This window comes from Erpetoichthys calabaricus, chromosome 14, assembly GCF_900747795.2.
Source record: "Erpetoichthys calabaricus chromosome 14, fErpCal1.3, whole genome shotgun sequence".
Taxonomy (NCBI): domain Eukaryota; kingdom Metazoa; phylum Chordata; class Cladistia; order Polypteriformes; family Polypteridae; genus Erpetoichthys; species Erpetoichthys calabaricus.
The window spans coordinates 94,887,710-94,911,068 of NC_041407.2; the positions used below are offsets into that span (position 1 = coordinate 94,887,710).

The 23,359-nt window shown below is 44.0% G+C and overlaps 1 protein-coding gene across 1 annotated transcript; it reads left to right on the plus strand.

The window, feature by feature from the left end:
- The first annotated feature begins 7,191 nt into the window (after positions 1 to 7,191).
- On the plus strand, positions 7,192 to 22,911 carry ccr7 (chemokine (C-C motif) receptor 7). The gene is made up of 3 exons (XM_028819345.2): positions 7,192 to 7,410; positions 12,773 to 12,822; positions 20,970 to 22,911. Exons 1-3 carry the CDS (start codon positions 7,395 to 7,397, stop codon positions 22,053 to 22,055), a joined length of 1,152 nt encoding a protein of 383 aa, XP_028675178.1. The 5' UTR covers positions 7,192 to 7,394; the 3' UTR covers positions 22,056 to 22,911.
- Positions 22,912 to 23,359: the final 448 nt, after the last annotated feature.

The window sequence follows — 23,359 nt, forward strand, 5'->3', positions numbered from 1 at the left end:
TCCTCAGCAGGGTATTGAAAGTCACACCCTGGGGACTCCCTCGATGTCACGGTTAGTATCTGCTTAATGGGCTCACTTTTGTTGTTGTTTTTCTGTGAAACGTTTGTCCTCTAAAAGCTGACGAGACCTAAAATCAGCGAGGGCAGTTGGTGTGAAGTGTTGACTGATCACGGTGGCCATGCTGGCAGTCACCTTAGTGACTCGGGTTCGGTACTCTTTGAATTTTTCTTTTATCACTTATTTGAAGGTGCATATTTAAGAGGCAGGGAGAATATTTTTGTAGATGAGAATACACAGGTGGAGATCTAGGATGTGGGACACCTTCAAAACGCCAAGCGGTTTAGCAACACCTGCTCCTCTTCCTGTTGATGCACTGTGAATTGGTTTTTTTTGACTGTTATATATATATATACAGTATATATATAATTTTTATTTTTTTTGGCACAGACTGTTTGTGAGTACCCTGGCATTTAGGTGCCTACCTATTCAGTGAGGCCCCACTGACTCCAAGCCCTGTTTGTCACTCGGGCCTCAGGTGAATTTGCTTCCAGTGTTCAATTTCGGGTCCTGGTGACAACTGTCTGGAAGGCCTGGTGTCACTTCAGTATGGGGTTTGCTAGCAGGACTCGGCGGAAAAAAAGTGAAACCATCTTGAACGCAAAATGGTCATGGGAAGCAGCCAAAGCCACCAAACTGTGGTGAGAAAACGTCGAGTGAAATGGTGACAAAGATCTGCTGGGCAAACGAGAGACGCTTCTGTCGCGCTGGGTGGTGCTGCCAGTGTGTGTGTTTTTGTTTTTTTAAAAACTGCTTCTTGGTTTTATTTTATTCCGCCGCAAACAGAAAAGTGCAAATCACAACAGAAACAGAAACGGCTTCTCCTGAGGGAGGATTGAGTTTAGAGGTCAAAAGTGGTCAACTGTTCTCACACTGATTTTTCAACGTGTGACATGAAGAGCCAGGCTCCCTTTTTATGATTTGACTCATCTTGCAGAGTAATGGCATCCGCTGCTTGGCACTAAGCGGCTTTTCAACTTCATGTATGGGTCACCAGAGGTGCTTCCATTGTACAACGTGGCCCAGCGGTCACACCTTTGGACTGTAGAAATATGGAGGCAGGCATGACAGTAGGATAGATTACGGCCCCTCGGGACCCTGATTGGGGTTAAGCAACTTTCTGAGTGTTTTTGGCTGTGAACGTCATTACATAAAATGACAAGGTGACTCTGTGTCTCTTAACGGAGCTAATAATACAAGAATGTGAAAGAAAACGGGGTCTCCTTGCACTGTGCAGAGGCCCAAAGCCACCAGCGTGTGAATTGTGTTGCCCCCCCCACTGTAGAAACAACACAAAGGGAACCTTCATGATCAAGTGCATGAGATAAAATTAGTGGCCATGCCAGCCCACCTGAGTTCTATCAGAAAGAACTGTACTGAAGTGCTTCAGTGTGAAAGGCACTATATACAATTACAAGATGGCCAGAAGTCTGCCGTGCTCTCGCTATAAAAGACACCTTCTAAAACTACACCACCAGTGACTCACCAGTGGGCAACCAAACCTCATTTTGGAGAAATACAGAAATGACTGGTCTGGGCATTCACAACACTCACAGTGAAAGGCACTATATAATAAGATCTCAAGGTTTGTCAGTTCAATCAGCAGAAGTAACTCATTGTAAAAAATAAAAGCGTTATTACTGTCACTTTAAAGTGACGTAAGGCAGCCTGCATTGTCACACAAAGCAACAGCCAGCAGGTCACTGCTCACTCCGATCAGGACATAAATGTGGAGAAAGCTCACTTTAAAACATCTGAAGGTGGCATTGACAATGGAAAGGCGCTATATCAGTGTTTCAGTCACCAGTTCACACCTCACCATGTAACTAATAAACATGTCGGGAGATAAATGTGGACAATAGCAACTAAAACATCTTAGGATTGCGTTCACAATGGAAAGGCGCTATATATTAGAGATCATCTAAAGATTGCGTTGGCAATGGAAAGGCGCTATATGAAATGTCATAGTCACCAGTTCACTCCTCACTCAGTGTATGACTAATAAACGTCCGCACTGTAGGTGTCATATCAGATGTCACAATTGCCAGTACTTTCTCCACCACAGTTTGTGTGACACTCAGCTTGTCACGTAACCCAAGTCCACCATGCTGTCTGGCGCTATATGACATGAACAGACCAACTGCTTACTAAACCCAAACCAATGTGTCACTTTGTGCCAGTCCCAAGAATGGAGAAAGGGGGAGAGTTACATCAGGAAGTGCATCTGAGACCCTGGAGAGGTGAAGATATGAGAGGAAAGGAGAGGAATGAAGGACAGTAGGACCACAAAGACAGAATACATGTGTGTGGATGAGAGGGAGGTCAGTGGAATGGTGAGGATGCAGGGAGTCGAGTTGGCGAAGGTGGAGGAGTTTAAATACTTGGGATCAACAGTACAGAGTAATGGGGATTGTGGAAGAGAAGTGAAAAAGAGAGTGCAGGCAGGGTGGAGAAGAGTGTCAGGAGTGATTTGTGACAGACGGGTATCAGCAAGAGTGAAAGGGAAGGTCTACAGGACGGTAGTGAGACCAGCTATGTTATATGGGTTGGAGACGGTGGCACTGACCAGAAAGCAGGAGGCAGAGCTGGAGGTGGCAGAGTTAAAGATGCTAAGATTTGCATTGAGTGTGACAAGGATGGACAGGATTAGAAATGAGGACATTAGAGAGTTGGCTCAGGTTGGACGGTTGGGAGACAAAGTCAGAGAGATAAGATTGAGTTGGTTTGGACATGTGCAGAGGAGAGATGCTGGGTATATTGGAAAAAGGGTGCCAAGGATAGAGCTGCTAGGGAAGAGGAAGGCCTAAGAGGAGGTTTATGGATGTGGTGAGAAAGGACATGCAGGTGATGGGTGTGACAGAGCAAGATGACGAGGACAGGAGGATATGGAAGATGATCCACTGTGGCAACCCCTAACAGGAACAGCCAAAAGAAAAAGAAGATGACCAGTAGCTCACTTTGTGGCCCTGCACAGGTCACACGTATGGTCACAGTATGGAGAGGAGTGTTAAGCTGCTGTTTGAAGTTTCAAGATGTGCTTTGTGTGGTATGGTTTCATCCCCACATTCCCTCTGGACTGGCATTCCCTTTAGTTCAGACAGAGGGATTTTTGAATATTGATATTTACTTGTGATGGTTATCCCCAGATATTTCAAAGGTGATATTATAAAATGAATAGCTGTTCTACACAACACATTTATTCACATGAATTTAAATCCAGAAATCTTAAGAAATTCTCCTACTGTGTTTAACACTAATGGAGGAGATGACTGGGGGTCTCACTGCTCAAAAAGTGAAGGGACCAAGCAAGCATGCCAGTCTCACACCAAGTCAGTGAAGCTTCAATTAGGACATTCAGAGAGTTAGTAGGCAGGATGGTGACCACAAGTGCTGAATACAAGTGTCATTCAGAATGTGGCTAGCAAGCAAACAGGACATGAGGACATTTCAGAGAGTAGATGAGGAAGATGGTGACCACTGGCTAGACTAGAAGATGTAGGTCAGATGGTGTAGTGACATTAGGGCTACAGTATGGGTAGAACCGGGTTGTGCCGATAGGACAAGTAGCATGGCGACCATAGGTAGAAGTCAGAGGATAAGGACACTGCAGAGAGCGGGCAGGGTGCCTAACAGCCACATGGAATAGAGAGGACAATTTAATGAGGGGGTGCTGAGTAGCACTGGAGAAATACACTTGAGAATGTGGACAAGACAAAGTGGTAAGAAGAGGTCAGAAGGGAAGGAGATAAGAGGAGCACAGTGTGGACAGGAGACATGACAGCCACATTGTAGGACTGTGAAATGTCCGCACGTGGACGAGATGTTTGGTGATCAGCACCATGACGCCTCTTTCACCAATTCTATGAAGTTCAGTCACACTGGGAGGTCACTCGGCTTCAGGCCGTGGCAGCACAGTAACAGGAGAAGGGGGCTTATCAGGTAGGTCGATGTGGGTTTCTTATAATAATTACAATGCAGTGCTGTCTTGTAATCCACTCTTACTTCTCATGGCCTTGGAGTGTGTCGTCATGTGACATGCTGGTCGGACATACAAGTAAGAATTTCACCGCACTGTGTTCACATCACAATGCCACTTCTACCACCTTCCTGCAAATGCCAAGTTTCCCAGGTTGAGCCGTTCTGGCGGGAGAGGATAGGAGAGGACAGGCTTGTCTCTACCCCAGTCAGGTCTCTTGAATTTCCTGATGTCAAGTGTAGCAGCAGCAGCAGCTTTCACTCTATGGGCCTGAAGCCTCCTCGGTTACCTCTGTGGTCACACGACTCACAAACGAAACCCGCCAACGAGGTCAGCACAGTGGGACTTCCAAGTTGTCACTAAGTGAAAGAAAAAAAAGAAGACAGAGGGCAGTTGCTGGGAGACGACGTCTGCGGAATCCCCCTCAAATGCTCATTCCCACAGACCCCTTATCTGAGAAGTCTCAGTTGCAGGACATGGCTGATGTTTTGGGTTCTTTCCAAGGATGACATAAGCAAGAAGAATCTGCTGACTTGGGGTTTGCCTGCCACCACCCTGATAGCGACTCTGGCCGATGTGCGATTTGTTCCCCCATATGGATGATGACACGGGTCAGACGTACAAACTTCATGCAGTGCTCATGTGGAGACCTGAACTTTGAGCTGTGAGGCAGAACTTCTAACCACCGTGCCAGACTCCAATCTTCCATTTCCCAGGTCAAAGGACACAGGGGCTGCAATGCAGGAAGACAATCTGGGCAGACTGCCAGTCTACTCTACACACCGGGCAATGCAGAAGGAAATTAGAAAAACAAAGCCCTGGTGGGCACAGCAAATTTCACAAGGCCAGTGACCAGGAGGAAAACTGGGAAAGCCCACGTCCCCAGTGCCAATGCTCTTTTAAAAATGACCTGTCAAACCCATGGCCATTTATTGTCTCACAGCATGTGTTTTTGGTCAGTTTGCTGCTTCCTGCCGTTCCTCAGGTCCTGCTGGCATCCTCCTCTGTTCCCTAAAGCACTTTGGACAGGAAGCATAATGGCCAGAGTTTAGTTCAGTGGCCACGTGAGGACAGTAAGGGGAGGCACAGGCTTCAGTGAAATGCCAGAAAGTGGGCGTCTGGTGAACATGAAAGGCACTACACAGAACGTGATGACTGACATGAAGAGGCACATTCATTGTTCTCTAATCCAGAATCAAGAGCACCAATATCACAGGTCATATACTATCACTGCCCACAAGGTGGCACCAGTACGACTACCAGTGAAACCTGCAAGTACCCACAGGTCACCCACAATTTTCATGTGTGTTTTCTAAATTTGTGAAAGTTCACTTCCTGTGCCAAGCCTGTGGGCTGCTTGGCCTGCTGGACGTGGCCACTACTGAACACAACACAGTGACCACCTGGACATGAGGCAGTCCAGCAAGGTGCTCGTGAGACTGGACAGTGATAGGCTCCCTCACCTTGCTCATGGCTTCATATGATGTCTGGATGGACTAGAGTGCCCACCAACCAGTGTGCAAAGGAAACAGGCAGCAGTACTGACTTCAGGGTGAGGCTAAACAAACACAGGCGTGATACCGGGAAGGAACTGGGCACCCCGGCACATGTTGCTGGTGTTGCGCTCGGTGGGTTTGGGGATGTGAAACTGGAATAGAAACTGCATTGTTTTCTAACACCACATCACAGGTAGCCTACCAGCCTCGCTGAGCTAGAAAGTGGAATCACCCGGTGCCACCTCTGTGTGACAGGCCTCAGTAATGTGCTGCAGAAAGAAGAGAATGGAGATGACTACAGGGCAGCATGGTGACCTCAAGTCAGAGCAGATGGACATGCAGTGTGGTCATCAGATTACAAGTACAGCAGTGGCCAGTGAAGGAAGAAAAAAAAGGACCCTTCAGAGCGTGGAGAGACAATAAGACAGGGCGACCACAACTTATCATACAAGGAGAAGAAAGATTGAAGGGGGACAGGAAGCAAGACGGGCACAGGCAGACTGAAATGAGATCATTTAAAAAGGGAATGAGGAGGACGATGACCACTTGTCAGACTAAAAGATGGCGTGGGGACATCAGGCCTGTAGTACGAGTACAGAGAGGACAAGCAGTCTGGTGACCAAGAGCAAAAGTCAGAGGACAAGGACACTGCAGGTGAAGAGCCACAGGTCAGAGTGGAATGGCATGAATAAATAAATGAGGGGATGTGTGGCACGGTGACCACGGACAAGAGTCATAGGATATGGACAGATAAAAAGGTGACAACAGGTCAGGAGGAAATGTGAAGCACACTAGAGTAGGCACGAAGTGTAATGGTCACAGTCCAGAAGTAAATGTGTAGGACAGTGGTCAAGTGAGGACAGTACTGTATTGGGTGGCACTGGCCACAGAGAACTGTCACAAAGTGGACAAGATGTAGGGCAGAAACAGGAAGAGAAATACACAGCAGAGAATGGGCAGGCTGGAAGGTGAGCACAGGTAAAAAATGGACAATCAGTAAAAACAAGCATGGAGTACAATTAGGACATTCAGAGAGTTAATAGGCAGGTCGGTGACCACAAGTGTGGAAGACAAGAGTGTCGCTCAGAGTGTGAATAGGAAGCAAGATGGCCACAAGCAGAATGAAACGAGGACGTTTCAGAGAGGGGATGTGAATAGGAAGCAAGATGGCCACAAGCAGAATGAAACAAGGACGTTTCAGAGAGGGGATGTGGAAGATGGTGACCACTGGCTAGACAAGAAAATGTTGGGCAGATGGTGTGGTGACATTAGGTCAATAGCATGGGTAGAAGGAATCTGTACAGAGAGGACAAGTAGCACGGCGACCACAGGCAGAAGTCAGAGGATAAGGACACTGCAGAGAGCAGGCAGGGTGCCCACCAGCCACATGGAATAGGGAGGACAATTTAGTGAGGAGGTGCTGAGTAGCACGGTGACCATAGGCAGGTGTCACTGGAGAAGTACACTTGAGAATGTGGACAAGACAATGTGGTAAGAAGAGGTCAGAAGGGAGGGAAATATGAACAGCACCAGTGTGTGGACAGGACGCATGACAGCCACATTGTAGGACAGTAAGGGTAAGCATCGGCTTTAGTGAAATGTCCGCATGTGGACTAAATGTTTGGTGAACACAGGATCAGAGGGGTGGACAGGCTGTGCACTGATGGCAACCTAAACTGGAAGGGGTGGGCGGCCGCGGTGCAAGTTCAGCATGGAGGTCCCTCCTCCAGACTCAGACGCGTGCTGCCACACAAAAGTCACAACAGTCGGCGCCTGACACACAGCGAGCGGCACCACAGACTCCTTTCCGTTTTGAGAGCAGCCCGTCTGGCGGAGGCTTCCTGTATAGCAAAGCAGCACGAGGGATGGCCAGCAGCCTGGGTGAGTAGACCACACTACCTGCCTCCGTCGGTCGTTCAATCTGACACTTTCTGCTATACACCGAGTCCACTGCTGACAGAGGGGCTGCCAATGTGGTCACGATTTCTTTTCCATTGTATGATGTGCGTGGCCTTCTTAAATCTCAGTGGGATCAACGTGCGATTTTAACAGGGGGCACCCCACTCCAAACGCATCACTGGCGGACCGTCGTCCTATGGTCTGAGACCTCTATGGCGGTGATGGCTGAGCCACAACAACACATGCTTAGCTCACTAAGTGTTCAGTTCCTATAATGACAGAAATATGTTCATCATATAGCACCTTACACAGCACCTTAAAGACATGTACAACTGTGGGGAATGGCAATGGATGAATAAAGAGCACCGACATCCATCGTGATGATTTCTGCTGCTGCCTTTGCCTTCAGTGTCGCCATGCTCTTGACTTTGTGACTGCCTCCTGTCCTTGACCTCTGTGTCACTATGTCCTTTGACTTCAGCTTCTACATTATCACTCATATCACTGTTGTTCTCATCGTGGTTTCTTATTCCTCTTCACCCTGGGGGGTTGCTATCCCCCAGACTGCTGCTGACCTTGACCTGGACCCAGTGCCCGTGCTAGGTTATTAGTACGCCAACTGACTGTTCGGTAGCTAACCCATGTGGCAGGGTCCCCTCCAACCCCTCAACTTATTATCTGTGCCATAGGTCAGTGTCTAATTCGCCTTAACGATGCTGCCAGCCCTGCCTGGACCTCAGTGCCACCTTCTCTCCTGACTAGTGTTCCTGTGACTTTGGACCCCCACTGTTTTCCTACTGTCCCTTTATATCCCCTGCCCTTGACCCCTTGTCCTGGTGCTCCTCCATTCTCACCCCTGATTTCTGCGCTCATCCCCTTTACTAAGGAGGTTATTAAGCCTGTCACCTTCTCTCCTAACATTTGCTCCTGTGCTCCTTTATTTTCTTGACCTTCTCTGCCCTTTCGTAGCTGTTCTTCTTAAGCTCTGCTGGCATACTTGGCTTTCAAGGTGGTGACCCCTGTCTGCTTTTTTCCCCTCATTATTTAACTTTTAGGTCCGGCAGTAGCCAGATGAGCCCCGGCTTATCATTCGGTTTATTTCTCGCCTTTCCTTTTCATTGCATTGCCGACCACATCGGCTTGGGGGGGGATGAGGTAGATGGCCAAGCTGCGCCTCAGCTGTACGCCTCTCTGCTCTCTCGCGGTTTAGATTAACCCTTTAAGTGACGGGTCTGAAATGAGATGGCTGCCGTTATACCAGGGAAAGTGCACCGCAAAGTGGGACAAACTGAAACCTTTCAACCACAGCTTCACATTTACTGATTTACAACTAAAAAAGAAAAAAAATTCACTTAAGAGGAGCACATGGTGGTGTGGTGGTCCGTGTCTTGGGTTCAAAATCGGCACCTGTATAGAGTCTGCTTGTTCTCCCCGTGTTAGTGTGGGTTTTCCTCCAGGATTCTCAAAAACATACAACTCTCAATTGATATGTGGATGCAGAGTCATTCAGACACATTTTGGTGGGCAATGGCTACAGTGGCAAACGGGCATCTTCTGGGGCAGGATTTGTCACATTAGAGTATCCTGGGCAGAAATCACTGCCTGCTTGTGTTTGTGTGTTTCTAATTTTAGAGGACATTTGACGTTAACTTAGGGGGACTGCAATATTCAAAAACTGTTTGATGAACAGATAAGATGTTGCAGCCCCTCCAATGAGCATATATTTATATTTCCTGATGTTGCAGGAAGATGAAGCACCTAAAGAATTACCAACTGCTAACATGCAATACCAACTTATCATTATGTGTTGGCACATCAAATCAGAATGTTTTTTTTTTTTGTTCAAAAAGTGCCTTTTGTAAAGAAACTGCTAGAAGTGAGAGTTCTGCTACCAGTTTTGTATGCACATCACCATTTTCTCTTGTGCATTAAACTTAAATTCTGACCCTCAGCCTGTCCATGTTACACACGGATAACAGAAAGTGAGCCGACAGGCTGGAAAATGAGTTACAAATTTCTCTTCAATGATAGATAACAAACCTAAAGCATGAAATAATACTAAATCATTTTGACTCAAATCTGAAGTCAACCCAACCACAAAGGTTTATATGAAAACTTCTTGGTCCTAGTCAGGCTTGGGTAGCAGACCCCCAGCCATAACGTGTGGAGTTCATCAGCTTGCAGATTTAGAATGGCTGAATCCAAGTGAAAGTGCCCCGAATGCGTAGAAACACCCAAACAGCCGGACTGCAGCCTTAATTACATGAGCATAAGCAAATATGAGTGTACAAGTCACCTCCGCCCCCCCTCACACACACACACACACACACACAACTGATAGATAATGACAGGCACGGTGGTGCTGTGGTAGCGCTGCTGCCTCGCAGTAAGGACACCAGGGTTTGCGTCCCGGGTCCTCCCTGTGTGGAGTTTGCATGTTCTCCCCGTGTCAGTGTGGGTTTCCTCCTGCTTCCCAAAGACATGCAGGTTCAATGAATTGGTGACTCTAAACTGGCCCTGTTGTATGTGTCTGGTGTTTGTCCTGAGATGGACTGGCACCCTGTACAGGATTTGTTCCTGCCTTGTGCCCTGTGCTAGCTGGGATAGGTTCCAGCACCCCATTGTGATCCTAGTCTGGATTAAGCAGTTTAGAAAATGATGAGGGGCACTGTATATAACAGAGAGTGCTGTGCACTTATAGATATCAACTTCTCTCATCTGCCAGGCGTTAGAGACTAGCAGCTGTAACAAGAGTTGCTTTCCACAGGCCATCAAGCTCACAGGTATTAATTTGGCCTCACAGTAAGGAGACCAGGGTTCACATCCCGGGTCCTCCCTATGTGGAGTCTGCATGTTCTCCCCGTGTCTACATGGGTTTCCTCCCACAGTCCAAAGACATGCAGCTTAGGTAGATTGGCCTTGCTGTGTGTTTGGGATGTGTGTGTGTGTTTACCCTGTGATGGACTGGCACCCTGTCCAGGGTTTGTTTCTAACTGGGAGAGGCTCCAGTCCACCCCTGCCACCCTGATCAGGACTAAACGGGTTAGAAAATGACTGACTTATGGCTGTATGGCTATTGCTTAATTCAGTATTTGTTTCAGTATTTCTGGCACCACTCTGTATGCAAAAATGTACATTCTTTGTCTTATTTGTGATTGAAGTTTTTAAAATTATGAAGGGAATTAGTCCAGTGGATCGAGGCGGTGATTTTAAAATGAGTTCATCAAGAACACGGGGACACAGAAACTTGTTATGGGTACATTTTGCACAAACATTAGTATGTTTTTAAACACACAGAGCACCACAGACACATGGAACAAGTGACCAGGTAGTGTGGCAGACAGGAGGACTTCAGGGGCTTTCAAAACTCGACTTGATGTTATTTTAGAAGAATTACGTGGATAAGACTGGCGAGTTTCATTGGGCTGAATGGCCTCTTCTCGTCTAAATCTTTGTAATGTTTGTTATTTATCTCAGGTGTGTACTTCTCAATCGTGTGCATGTCTATCATGTAACTATACCTGGAGAGTCATATAAAATAATCAGATTCCTTGTATGCCAGCATACTTAGCCAATAAATGCGGGTCTGATTCTGATGAGAACTTGTCCCCCTTCACACACTCGGGGTCTCCTTCTCAAAGACTGGTGTATCTTTTCACCGTTTAGCACAACCTCCTCAGGTGTAGAGTCACCCACGCCATTTTTTACTCACTTTTTTTTAACAAAGAGCAGGAGGCAGGCATGTGTGCTCACACGACATCAGCGTGGTTCTAACAGGAAATCTGAGTAGAACTGTCCTGAAATTACAAGCCACTGTCGTCACCTGCTCTGTACATCCCTGCAATGCACTGGTGTCCTGCCCAGGATTTGGTTCTTATCTGGAGTGAGAGGCTGCTGGGATACACTCAACTCATACCACCAATTCCCTAAGTTTAATTGAGTGGTTCTATGGATGTTAAGATATATAAAATGTGCATGGCCCGAGGTCTTATGTTTGGTTAGTCTGGCTCAGTTTGGATTTATTGAGTGCATTAAATGGGCTGAAGGAACATTCTGGGAGCTTCCAGGATGACTGTCTGGTCACCAACGATCATAAGAAATTAAAAAAGAAAAGTGTTTGCAGAATTTAAAACCCTGTGGTGGTCAAGGGGAATGGAAATCTAAAGCCGGCTCGGCCACTACACCAGGCTGACCCTAAAGGCACAGATCTGTGACAATCCCAGCGGAGAAACTCCAGTGCAGCCCTTCCTCTGCTCATGTCCATCGACGTCTGTTCTCAGCAGTGCTCTTCCACAGCAATTAATCTACAGTATAAAGCACGTGGAGGTGAAATTTGTAAAGCCACATCATTTTTAGTAAATTCTGTATGTTTGTTTTATTTGGAAAGAAAATGAAGTTACATGAGAGCATGATGAAGTAAAACAATGAGTTTTTTGCTTGTATGCATCACACATCTAACAAGACAAAACACGCAGCAGGGCATAAGCATTTCCATGCCACCATCAGTGTGCCCAGTGTGTGTCTTCATCCGCCACCCCTCAGTACATCAGCTGTGATTGGCTGAACTGAACTGCTTGTGCCAACCAAGTGCCACCCTGAACCCTGTTTTAAATGTCACACTCTTCATTTTATACACACAGAAAAGCCACATGTGTTGCTCATGTCTGGCGGCCCCCCTAACTTTGGGCGGGTGCCCATCATCCACTGTTTAAATTTCTTCTTTTTTTTTTTCATACAACAGAAAGGTACACAGGTTCACACTTGTTTGTGGTGCCTTGCAGCTCTCCCCACCCACCTGCCGCCCCCTAACCTGTTTTGAATGTCGCTTTTTCCGTAACATGCATTCTAGTTTCTACTCCATGGTGACTGAACAAAACAAAAAAATGTAAAAAAAAAAATAAATCAAAAAGAATTGTTATTTTTTTCAGAAGGACTGGGCCACAAAAACCTCAGCAGGAGATCAGGGACCCATGTTTGTTTAAAAAAAATGCTCAAGGGGAGAATATCAAAAACCACAACGCAAAATGTTCAGAGTTACACCTTATTGTTACAGATGCACGATCCGAACCTTGTCCTTTTAAGGAAGCACTGCTTAATGTGATAAAAAAAAGACATCCATCCCAAATGATTTTATTGTTGAAAAAACGTAAAACGCCATAGAAATAAACAAATGAGGATGCACCTGGATAGGGTCACACCTGCCAGTGGTGTCACGTGGGCACAACTAAACCAGAGTAACCCAAATGGTCCAAAGCCTCAGGTCATTACCCAAATTGGTTTTAGCCCCGCTATGTGATATGGCACACCACCTGACAAAGTCTCCTCTTGCTGCTTCCTTTTGCAGGAACCCAGATGTTTCTCCCTGTGGTCCTTCAGCTTCTGATCCTAGTGAAGGTAAGTTCACATTCTACTCATTTAACAACTCCGATGACAACAATGTCCACTTTAACTTCTTGCATACACGATTACAAAGGTCTGCTGAAGTGATGACTTCACAGTCACGGCACTCCACGGAGCGACTAATTATAGATCCCAATTGACAAACTGATACAGAATCCATCACTCTCATTATAGATCACTAGTAGCAGTGAAGTAACATCTCCGTTACGGATCTTGAATACGTCTGATTACAGAGCATCATCAGTTAGTTTATTACGGATCTCCGTTATGATAGATTAATGGTCACTGCCAAATGACTGAATGCAGACTGCCATCATCTCTGATTATAGATCTCTGCCGCTAAACAACTGATTACAAATCTCCATTACTGATTTTGACTATGCCTGAATAAAGATCCCTATTGCCACTGTCACATGACTATATAATGTGCCCTCCATAATGTTTGGGACAAAGAAAGATACATTTTTCCCTGATTTACCCCTCTGCTCCACACTCGGAAATTACAAATTAAATAATTCAGACATTGTGATTAAAGTGCACATTGCAGACTTTTATTTTTGAGTATTTGCTTACATTTCGGTCCCACCATGCAGAAATGACAACACTTTTGCTACAAGGTCCCCATAATGTTTGGGACACAGCAGTGGCAGGTCTATTAAAGCCGTCATATTTAGGACTTTGTCACATATCCCTGGCATGCAATTCATAGACGTCAGCAGGCGATGCTCTGCCAGGCCTCTAATTCAGCCATCTTCAGCTACTGCTTGTTTTGTTGGTTGTCCCCTTAAGTTTTTTCTTCAGCATATGGAAGGCCTGCTCAACTGGATTTAAATCAGGTGGCTGGCTTGGCCATTCAAGAATTTTCCATTTTTACCTTTACAAAATTCCAGTGTTTCCTCAGCAGTATGTATGGATCATCATCGTGGTGTTGGATGAAGTGCCGTCCTCTTGAGTTTGGAGACATTTACTGGAACTCGAGCAGATCAGATGTTTCTCTGCACCTCAGAATTCATTGTGCCGCTGCACTCAGCAGTTCATCATCAATGAAGAGATATGCCAGGACCTGTGGCAGCCATTCATGCCCAAACCATAACAAACCCAGCACCATGTTTAACAGATAAGGTGGTCTGCTTTGACTCTTGAGCAGTTCCTTTTGGTCTCCACACTTTGCTCTTGCCATCACTCTGATGAGGTTCATATTCATCACGTCCGTCCACAAGACCTTCTTCCAGAATCCTGCAGGCTCTTTTAAATCCTTTTTCACAAACTGTAATCTGGCCATCCTATTTTTTTGGCTAACTAGTGGTCTGCATCTTGCAGTGTGGCGTCTGGATTTCTGTTCATGAAGTCTTCTGCTGATTGTCATCCCTGACATGACCACATTTACCCCCTGAAGACTGTCTATGATCTGTCAGGCAGGCGGCTGGGGCTTTTTCTTGACCATAGTGAGGATTCTTCTGTCATCAGCAGTGGTTGTCTTCGTGGGCCTACCAGTCCCTTTGCAATTACTGAGCTCACCAGTGCATTCTTTCTTCTTCATGATATTCCAGACAGTTGATCTGGGTCATCCTAAAGTCTTACTGATGTTATTCTTGTTTGTCAGCCTCATGATGTCTTCTTTGACTTTCAATGGCACAGCTCTTGTCCTCATATTGAACTACAGACTCCAAAGAGTAGAAGCCAGCTGAGGTATGTTATAAAGCAACGAAACCCACCTGAGGAATCACAAACTCCTGTGGCACCAATTGTCCCAAACATTATGGTGCCCTGAAATGGGGGGAGACCATGTCAAAAAAGTGTCATTTTGTTGTGTCTTACAACATTCTACCTTTAACAAAAAGAGAAACGCTGCAAGGTAGGCTCTTTATTCCACAAGTAGTTTTCTTAACTTGCTCTGATTCCTGGGAGAGCTTTCTATCAATGCAGATACACACACATCACATTTATCAGTATACAAACCAAAGAAAAAGTTGATCCATTAACACAATATATAACCACGCAGCACTGAGGTTGTATCAAAAAAAATATTGTCAACAAATATTTTAACCATAACAATAGACAAGGAGTTGTTATATATTGTGTTAACAGATCTACTTTTTGTTGGGTATATATACTGTAAACCATGACATGTGTGTATGCGCATTGATAGAAAGCTCTCTCAGGAATCTGAGCAAGTTAAGAAAACTAGTTGTGCAATAAAGGACTTACCTTGCAGCATTTCTCTGTTATGTTAAAGGTAGAATGCTGTAAGACACTACACATTTCTACACGGTGTGACTGAAATGTATGCAAATAACTTGAAAGTCTGCAATGTGTACTTTAATCACATCTGAATTGTCTGATTTGTAATTTTAAAATGTGGAACAGAGGGGCAAATCAAGAAGAAATATGTCTTTGTTCCAAACATTTGGAGGGCACTGTATATACCTGAACTACATATCTCTGCTGCCACAATAGTACAGTATCTACCACACAAGCTCATCAGAGATCGACAGCAACAATGATTACAGAGGTCCATCACATGGCCCATTATCCTAATGATGCCTGACTACACGACACCATCCACTAGCTGTTTAGAGACCCCCCGCCCCCCTACCGCCCCTTACAACTGATTACATTTAGGTCTGTCTGGTGGCTGAATACAATCTGCTGTGACCGATGATTATAAACACCAGACAACTGATTTCAGACATTTAATTCCAGATTTTAACTGTGCCAGTTACAGGCCTCTCTTAGCTCTCATTACAGGGAGATCTCTGTGATATAACTGAATTCAATGTATTGCTATGCTGAATACAGAGCTATATTACCACAATCCACCTTAAGAAAAGGATTAGGGTCTGAGTGCCTGTCTGTGTCTCTGTTATCCCAAAACTTGTGCTTCACAAACATTAGATACGAATCCCATACCAATTGGCATATACTGTAACAGAGACATCTGCATTGCGCTGTGTGCACTGCAAACGTTAACATGGATGTCTCTGTTGATTACTTAGATTTCAACCCGTTTTACGTGGGTAGCACAACTAATATTACAGAATCCACCACCAAAGCTCATTACAGGTCTCTGCAACCAGTCAGTACAATACATGAATACAGAGCACCATCGGCTAACTTAGCACAGGTTTTGATTTACACCCACATTAATTTACTGAGCTCCTGTAAAAAGATAGAACAAATAAAGTAATAAATCTATCTATCTATCTATCTATCTATCTATCTATCTATCTATCTATCTATCTATCTATCTATCTATCTATCTATCTATCATATAGTGCCTTTCATATCTATCTATCAATCTATCAATTATATAGTGCTTTTCAATTCTATCTATCAATCTATCAATTATATAGTGCCTTTCTATCTATCTATCTCTTTTACTGTTTGATACATTTCTAGTGTACACTCCACACTTGTCTCTCATCTTGCCATGTTTCCCTCACTCACTCAGCTGTTAATAAAAATGGTGTCATAGTCCAATACCCCCTTTATCACTTTAGGGCTGTGAGGAGCCAGAGCCTACACCAGAAGAATGGGACACAATGTAGAAAACAGCCCTGGATGGAGAGCCATCCCACTAAAGTAGCTAGTAACATGTAGCTGACACTGCATCTCTGCGAATGGTGACTTTGTATATTGCCTTGGAAGACTGCTAAGGCCCCTGCACTTTTTCTTTCACATTTAAAAGCTTCCCAGCCTGTAGTTTTAATGCATTCATTTGGGAATTTTTCTTTGTGAGTCACACATTTTTCTTCCCCGGGTAAGTCCCAAAAATAACTAAAATTTAGAAACTGAAATGTCATCTTTTTAAACATACATCCTCTGGGAAGCATCTGTGTTGCTCAAACAACAACTTTACCCATTTCTCCCACTTTCTAAAATTGTTCTAGCTGAGCCAAGTAAATTAAGGGAAAGGTGATGGGTGGTGACTTTGAGGTTTCATCAGAGATGTTTCAGGACTAAGGCCATGTCTTGGGCTGCCCTTTTATTTCCTTTACTTTCAGCTACTGTATAAGTATGGTCCTGCCAATGTGCACTGCGTCTTTGTCTGGCTGAAACACAAACCTCTAACCCAAGGTTAATTTCTCTGTGTTGTGCCCCATTATTTGTTCCGTTAGGCATGACAAAATAACTGTGGAAAGTCAACACAAAACATGAGGGCACCTTCAACATACTTAATATTGGAAAGGATGTGCAGTGTTTGGTGTGCACCATACATCCTTCTAAAGTACAGAACAAGGTGAGCCCCAGTATTCTCACCTGCAGCATAGAACTTCCAAAACAAATCTGTGCATCTTCTAGGTGATATTTTGAGGATTTGTTTTTTTTTCTTTTGGCCAAGACCTATCCTTTACCGTTCTATCATTAAGACCCCTGCTATGGAAAGCTCTTGTCAACTGTAATCATGATGTGTGAAACCCACTCTTCTCACAGGTGGTCAGTAAGGTGTCCATTTATGGTTTTGAAGGCCTTTGAGGGCCTATTTTTGTTTCCTTCTAAAACCTAACAGATGTTTAGTAATATCTAAATTAACTGTTTTAATATCCAGATTAACTGAAATTTAAAGCAAAACTAAGATCTCCTCTGACCCCTCACACTCCATTCTCCTTCTGCGCACTCTCTGGTGAACGGTGCTGGTCAGTAAAGAACAGGTCTACCAGATTTCATAATAGTATCTAACTGCAAGTTGTGATACCCTCGTCCTTAAATTTCTTTGGTGTGAACTTCACTCGATCAAATTCCACACAACTGACATTGTAATGACAAGACATGTACTCAGACTTGCTTCATTTTGAAACTCTTTACCATACAGTAGCACCTTACAGAGATGGCGGGGGTTGGGGGGGTGTTGACTTCATTTATAGATCACTGCATCACAATGTCATCTTTACTTAATTTATATCACAGCTCCAAAATGCTGGGGGTGATCATTTACAGTCTAAAAGTCACCGTGTCCATCTGCATTACATGACTGATTACTGATGCCCATCACACTTGATTACTAGCCTCGCTCTTCATTCCGTTAGTCTGCAGTGCTCAGTGTGTGTTGCCTTCTGAAAGATTAATTTCCAAAACTGTCACAGAGACGGAAGCTTCCTACATGGCCGATTCAGATTAAAAAACATTGTTTATCCTTAAAGAAGGGAATTTACAGCGTGCTTAAGGTCATGCTTGCAAGGATTTGTTCAGTGGTATCATGTGAAAGTATCAGGTAGTGGCGGAAATGGGCAGGTGCATCTTTCCTAATGTGCAAAGCTCTTGACAAACCACACTCACTGAAGCCTTTTATCTGATTCTTGTAAATGTGAACCATACATTGTTATTCACGCTTTTGATGTGCTTCTTTGAATCACAAAATTAGAGCATAAATCACAAGATGGGGGGTTGTCAGTGACTTTGACTATGCAAGTGAGAAATGGAGCAGGTGTTCAAATAATGGTACAGCATAAGAGAAGTACTGAATGCTAGATGATTGCAGATCATCAGTGTTAGATCAATGACAGATAAGACGAGTGCTGAATGAATTAGAACATTATAACAATCTGGACAAGAACAGGCCATTCAGCCCAACAGAGCTCACCAGCCCTATCCACTTAATTCTTCCAAAATAACATCAAGTCGAGTTTTGAAAGTCCCTAAAGTCCTCTGGTCTACAACACTACTTGGTCATTTTCCAAGTGTCTATGGCTCTCTGTGCGAAGAAAAACTTCCTAATGTTTTGTTTGAAATTTACCGTTAACAAGTTTCAATCTGTGTCACTGTATTCTTCATTAACTCTTTTTAAAGTCACTGTCTCGATCGACCGGACTGATTGCCTTCATAATTTTAAACACTTCAGTTGTGTCTCCTCTTAATCTTATTTTGCTCAAACTGTAAAGGCTCAGCTCTTGTAATCTTTCCTCATCACTCATTGCCTGTAGTCCTAAACTCAGCCTCATTGCTCCTCTCTGGACTTTCTCTAGTGCTTCTATGTCCTTTTTGTAGCCTGGAGACCTAAACTGCACCCAGCACTCCAGATGAGACCTCACCAGTGTGTTATAAAGCTTGAGCAGACCCTCCTTGGACTTGTACTCCACACATCAGGGCGCTATATAACCTGACATTCTGTTAGCCTTCTTAATGGCTTCTGAACACTGTCTGGCAGTTGAATGATAAATGATCTCTCCTCTCCAGGGTATCTGAACCAGAGTGGCCATTCAGTGTACCTGGGCTGGACAATATTAAGGTTTCTGCACTCTCCCCGAACTGTGAGAGACACACAATCCAAAAAATTCAACTGATCTGATGCACAGCAGGGAACTCCTGGCCCTCTTAGTTCCTCTTACCTTAAAAGATGTGATGCGTAACAAGGAATGCTTCCTCTTTTGGACCTTTTTAGACCCTTCTTGTTCTCCGAGGCTTGTTTCCTTGGAGTCCTATAAACAGTTTAAAAAACATGAATAAACAGGCAGCCCATTTCCTTACTGTATATGTACATCACTCAGTATCTTTTATATGGTGAGTGCTTTTCAATGTCCACATCCTCACACAGAATGGAGGTACATAAGACCCCTTAAATAGTGCAAAAGGCCGTAGCAAAACTGGAAACATTACAAACTATGAGCTTTTCAACTCCACCAATAAAGCTGACAGTCAAATGTAACATAGGAGTGTCACACAAGCCTGAGATGTTGAAATTGAGAAACATCTTATCATTTACCAGCTATGTATATGGTAACAACAGCTAATAAGACCCAACAAAATAATAATAATAATAATCATTACATTTATATAGCGCTTTTCTCAGTACTCAAAGCGCTATCCACACAGGGAGGAACCGGGAAGTGAATCCACAATCTTCCACAGTCTCCTTATCCCTCACATCCCTCTCATCCCTCATATCCCTTCTGATGATCAATAGGGAATTACAGGGGAAAAACACAGAAAACCCACCAGGAGTTTGTAATAACTTTTTCTGAGAGCAAAGTTTAAAATCAGAGTCCAGTGTGAGATCTGCCTTCTTGTCTCTGGGGTGTCTGATAAGGGTCACACTTCGGTTACATCAGGATTTACCCAACATCTCCTAACACTTGGCTACCAAATGCAGAAAAGCAGTGGCATCCTTTGTGGGCCCATAGTGATCATTAAGAGCAATTTAGTACAGAGAGAGCACCATTGGATGGAAGAAGCGTACATAACAAGTGAAAAAGACTAACAGAAGGAGAGATGGACAGCTCTGTGGTGGGATTTGGAAATTCGCTGGGCTTCCCAAACATTCATCAGCCACTGATATTCCTGTGTTTAGTCAGGCAGTGGAGTATAATGGCTAAGGTTTTAGACGTGAAAGCACAAGGGTGCTAGTTTGGGGCCTCTTCTAGTTGGCAGTGTGACTCTGAACAAGTCATCTCCCCTGCTGGTGTGCCACATGTATTTAAAAAAAAAAGAGAAACGTACAGAGTCCTTGTTTGGTAAGTTGCCTTGGATAAAGGTGTCGGCCAAATCCGTAATCCTTTTTTTAACATTCTGTTTTAATTTGCACTTATAAAAGCGTTCACTTCTTAGTATTCGGAAACTTACATAAAATAAAAAAGCCGCTCAACTCAATTCACAACCGTGGGGAACGTTTTCTTCTTTTTTTTTTTTTTGGAACTCCGTCAACGGCTAGACGCCGCCGGCCATCATCCTGTTCTCACATTGCAACGATTGATAGCATGGCTGATGGATGCAGGAAATGAGTTTCTGTTGATTGGACATTAATTGTCAGATGATTACACCACCAACATGACATAGCAGATTCAGATATGACCCACGAGGTTACCTTTTCAAATTCTGATGCCTCAGGTTTACCCAAGCAAGTCACATAAGTTAAAATAACTACAGTATGTCAGAAGGTGATCTACACTTGGTCATGTATATGTTGAAGTGCAACTTTGATAAATGGTAGGCAAACGGTCTCATAGATTCATGTCATGTCAACTTACTAACTCTTCCACTCCAAAGCTAGAGGTGCACTGGTTCAGTTGACCGCTTTGTATGTTCCAAGCGGTCTCTCTCTAGTGTGACCTCCTACTTTCTACCCTGTGGGGTCCAACTCCTTGTGACAGACTACTCATTTAACACTTTGTTCTGGAATTAAATGTGTGCCCATCTTTGTCTTGCAGGTTTGTGGGTCAGAAGACGCATGGACTACTTTTGATTATGAAGACGAGCAGAACACCAGCTCCAGCACTATCGACTACAGCCAGTATGCGCTTGAGTGCCAAAAAGGAGATGTCCGCAGTTTCAGGGCTTGGTTTTTACCCATTATCTACACCATCATCTGCCTCTTGGGGTTTATAGGAAACATGATGGTGATTCTTACTTACATCTACTTCAATAGGCTAAAGACCATGACGGACATTTATTTGCTGAACTTGGCTATTGCTGACATTCTCTTTGTCCTCACCCTTCCCTTCTGGGCTTCCAGTTACATCATCGGCTGGGTCTTTGGCTCGGGGTCCTGCAAAATGGTCTTCTGTATTTACAAGCTGAGCTTCTTTAGTGGGATGCTGTTGCTCATGTGCATTAGTGTGGATCGTTATTATGCCATTGCCCATGCAACCTCAGCCCACGGGCGCCGGTCTAAGGTAATCTATTACAGCAAAGTGTCCAGCATTTGCCTGTGGATCATGGCTTTCCTGTTTGCCATGCCTGACCTTGTGCACAGTGGTGTTCAGCAAAGAAACAATGTTAATATCTGCATGCATACATCAGAAAATCTTGTCAACCTTAAAGTATGGCTTCACATAGGCCAGATAACTGTGGGCTTCATGCTCCCCTTACTGGTGATGTGCTTCTGCTACTTTGTAATTATTCGGACACTGCTTCAGGCCCGCAACTTTGAGAAAAACAAGGCCATCAAAGTCATCTTTGCCGTGGTCCTGATATTTCTTGCTTTTCAGCTGCCGTACAATGGAGTCATGCTAATGAGAACCATCTCCATGTCCTTCAAGAACAACACAAACTGTGAGTACGAAAAGAAAATGGACATTGCCGAAGATATCACCAAAAGTCTCGCCTTCCTGCGCTGCTGCCTGAACCCGATCCTGTACGCGTTCATTGGCGTGAAGTTTCGCAATGACCTAGTTCGGCTCCTAAAGGAAATCGGCTGTATCAGCCAGCAGCAGCTGTTCCGCTACACATCCTGCAAGCAGAAGAGATCCTCGCTAGCCATGGATACAGACACAACCACCACGTTTGCTGTCTGAGAGTACGGTCCATTTTGTCCTATTGTAGCGTGCCAAACTTGACAGCCAAAAAAGGAACAGTTGCAAATTTGACTTCCATTAACTGCAGAAAAGAGGATTTTGAAATTCAACTCACACCTTTATAAATATTTATGTATCCTGCTTACTCTCTGATGGTTAGTCATATACGAGTGACTTTGCATTCGCTAAGATCACCTTTATGTTACAAGAGGAGCTCATTTACACCATGTGAAGACTTGGTTGGCATGGGGAGTCCGGGCTGTTCAGCAGAGACAGTGATGTGTTGCATTAAGAGGAAAACAAACTGCGGTATGTTCGTGGCTTTAAACGACAGTACAGTATATGTAATATTCTGGTGGTCACTCTAATGAGAATGATGTTCATTAAGGCTAAGTGCTCAAAGCTTCTCACAATTGTGGCCATGGTGCACAGATATAGCACTCTTAGTTATGCAACAGTGCCACCTTGTGGCCTCCTGTATATACTCAGAAAAATAAAGTTTACGAAGGAGCAAATATTGATTGGAACTAAGGTTTGTTATAAATAACCACCTGGAAAGTGAAATGAATAATGAAAGTATACTTAAATATAGATGATGTTGAAGCATTGATTGCACTGATAATAAAAATACAACATGCTGATTGTTTAATTCACCCTGTTAAGTGTATGAAGCTGTTTAGTTGACTTCCTTATGCCGAAGATGTATTGTTTATAGAAACTAATTTTGGGCTCATTATTATCCATCATTAATTCTGAAAATTACCAGCCGAGCCATTTATATTCCTTTCTATGAATGTGCAAAGTATTGTGAGGTTATAAAGCTATTTTTTACTACTCTTATTTCAACTAATAAATACCTTAATATGATTTCTTTTTCCATGTTGTGTTTGTTAACTTTTCACACAGCCCACAATTTTACAACAATGCACTGTCACAATAAACCACTAATCTTGAAAGGTAAGAGCATAGACAGAAGTTTAACACAACAAAAGAGAAATAGACAGGGATGCCAGGCCATTGCAGGATATATTCATGTGCCCGTTCACTTGACATGGAGTGCTATTGAATGTTCTAGGAAGTAAAGAGTAACAAGAGGAAACCTGCGAGAACAAAGGGAAAACACGCAAATGGCACTTAGTCAGCCAGCAGGTCAGGAACTGAATACTGACAACGGTAAACCAGTGTGGCACTATACCTCTTATATTATGTGACAAAAAAAGCAGATACTAACACAGTGAAAATATGTTCTCAGGTGGCTACCTTTGATAGGCAAAAGTGGCCAATAAATTCTAAAAGATAAAAAA

Coding starts and splice junctions, on each gene's coding strand:
- ccr7 (XM_028819345.2), top strand. Junction 12,823..20,969: donor AGCTTCTGATCCTAGTGAAG/GTAAGTTCACAT, acceptor TTTGTCTTGCAG/GTTTGTGGGTCAGAAGACGC.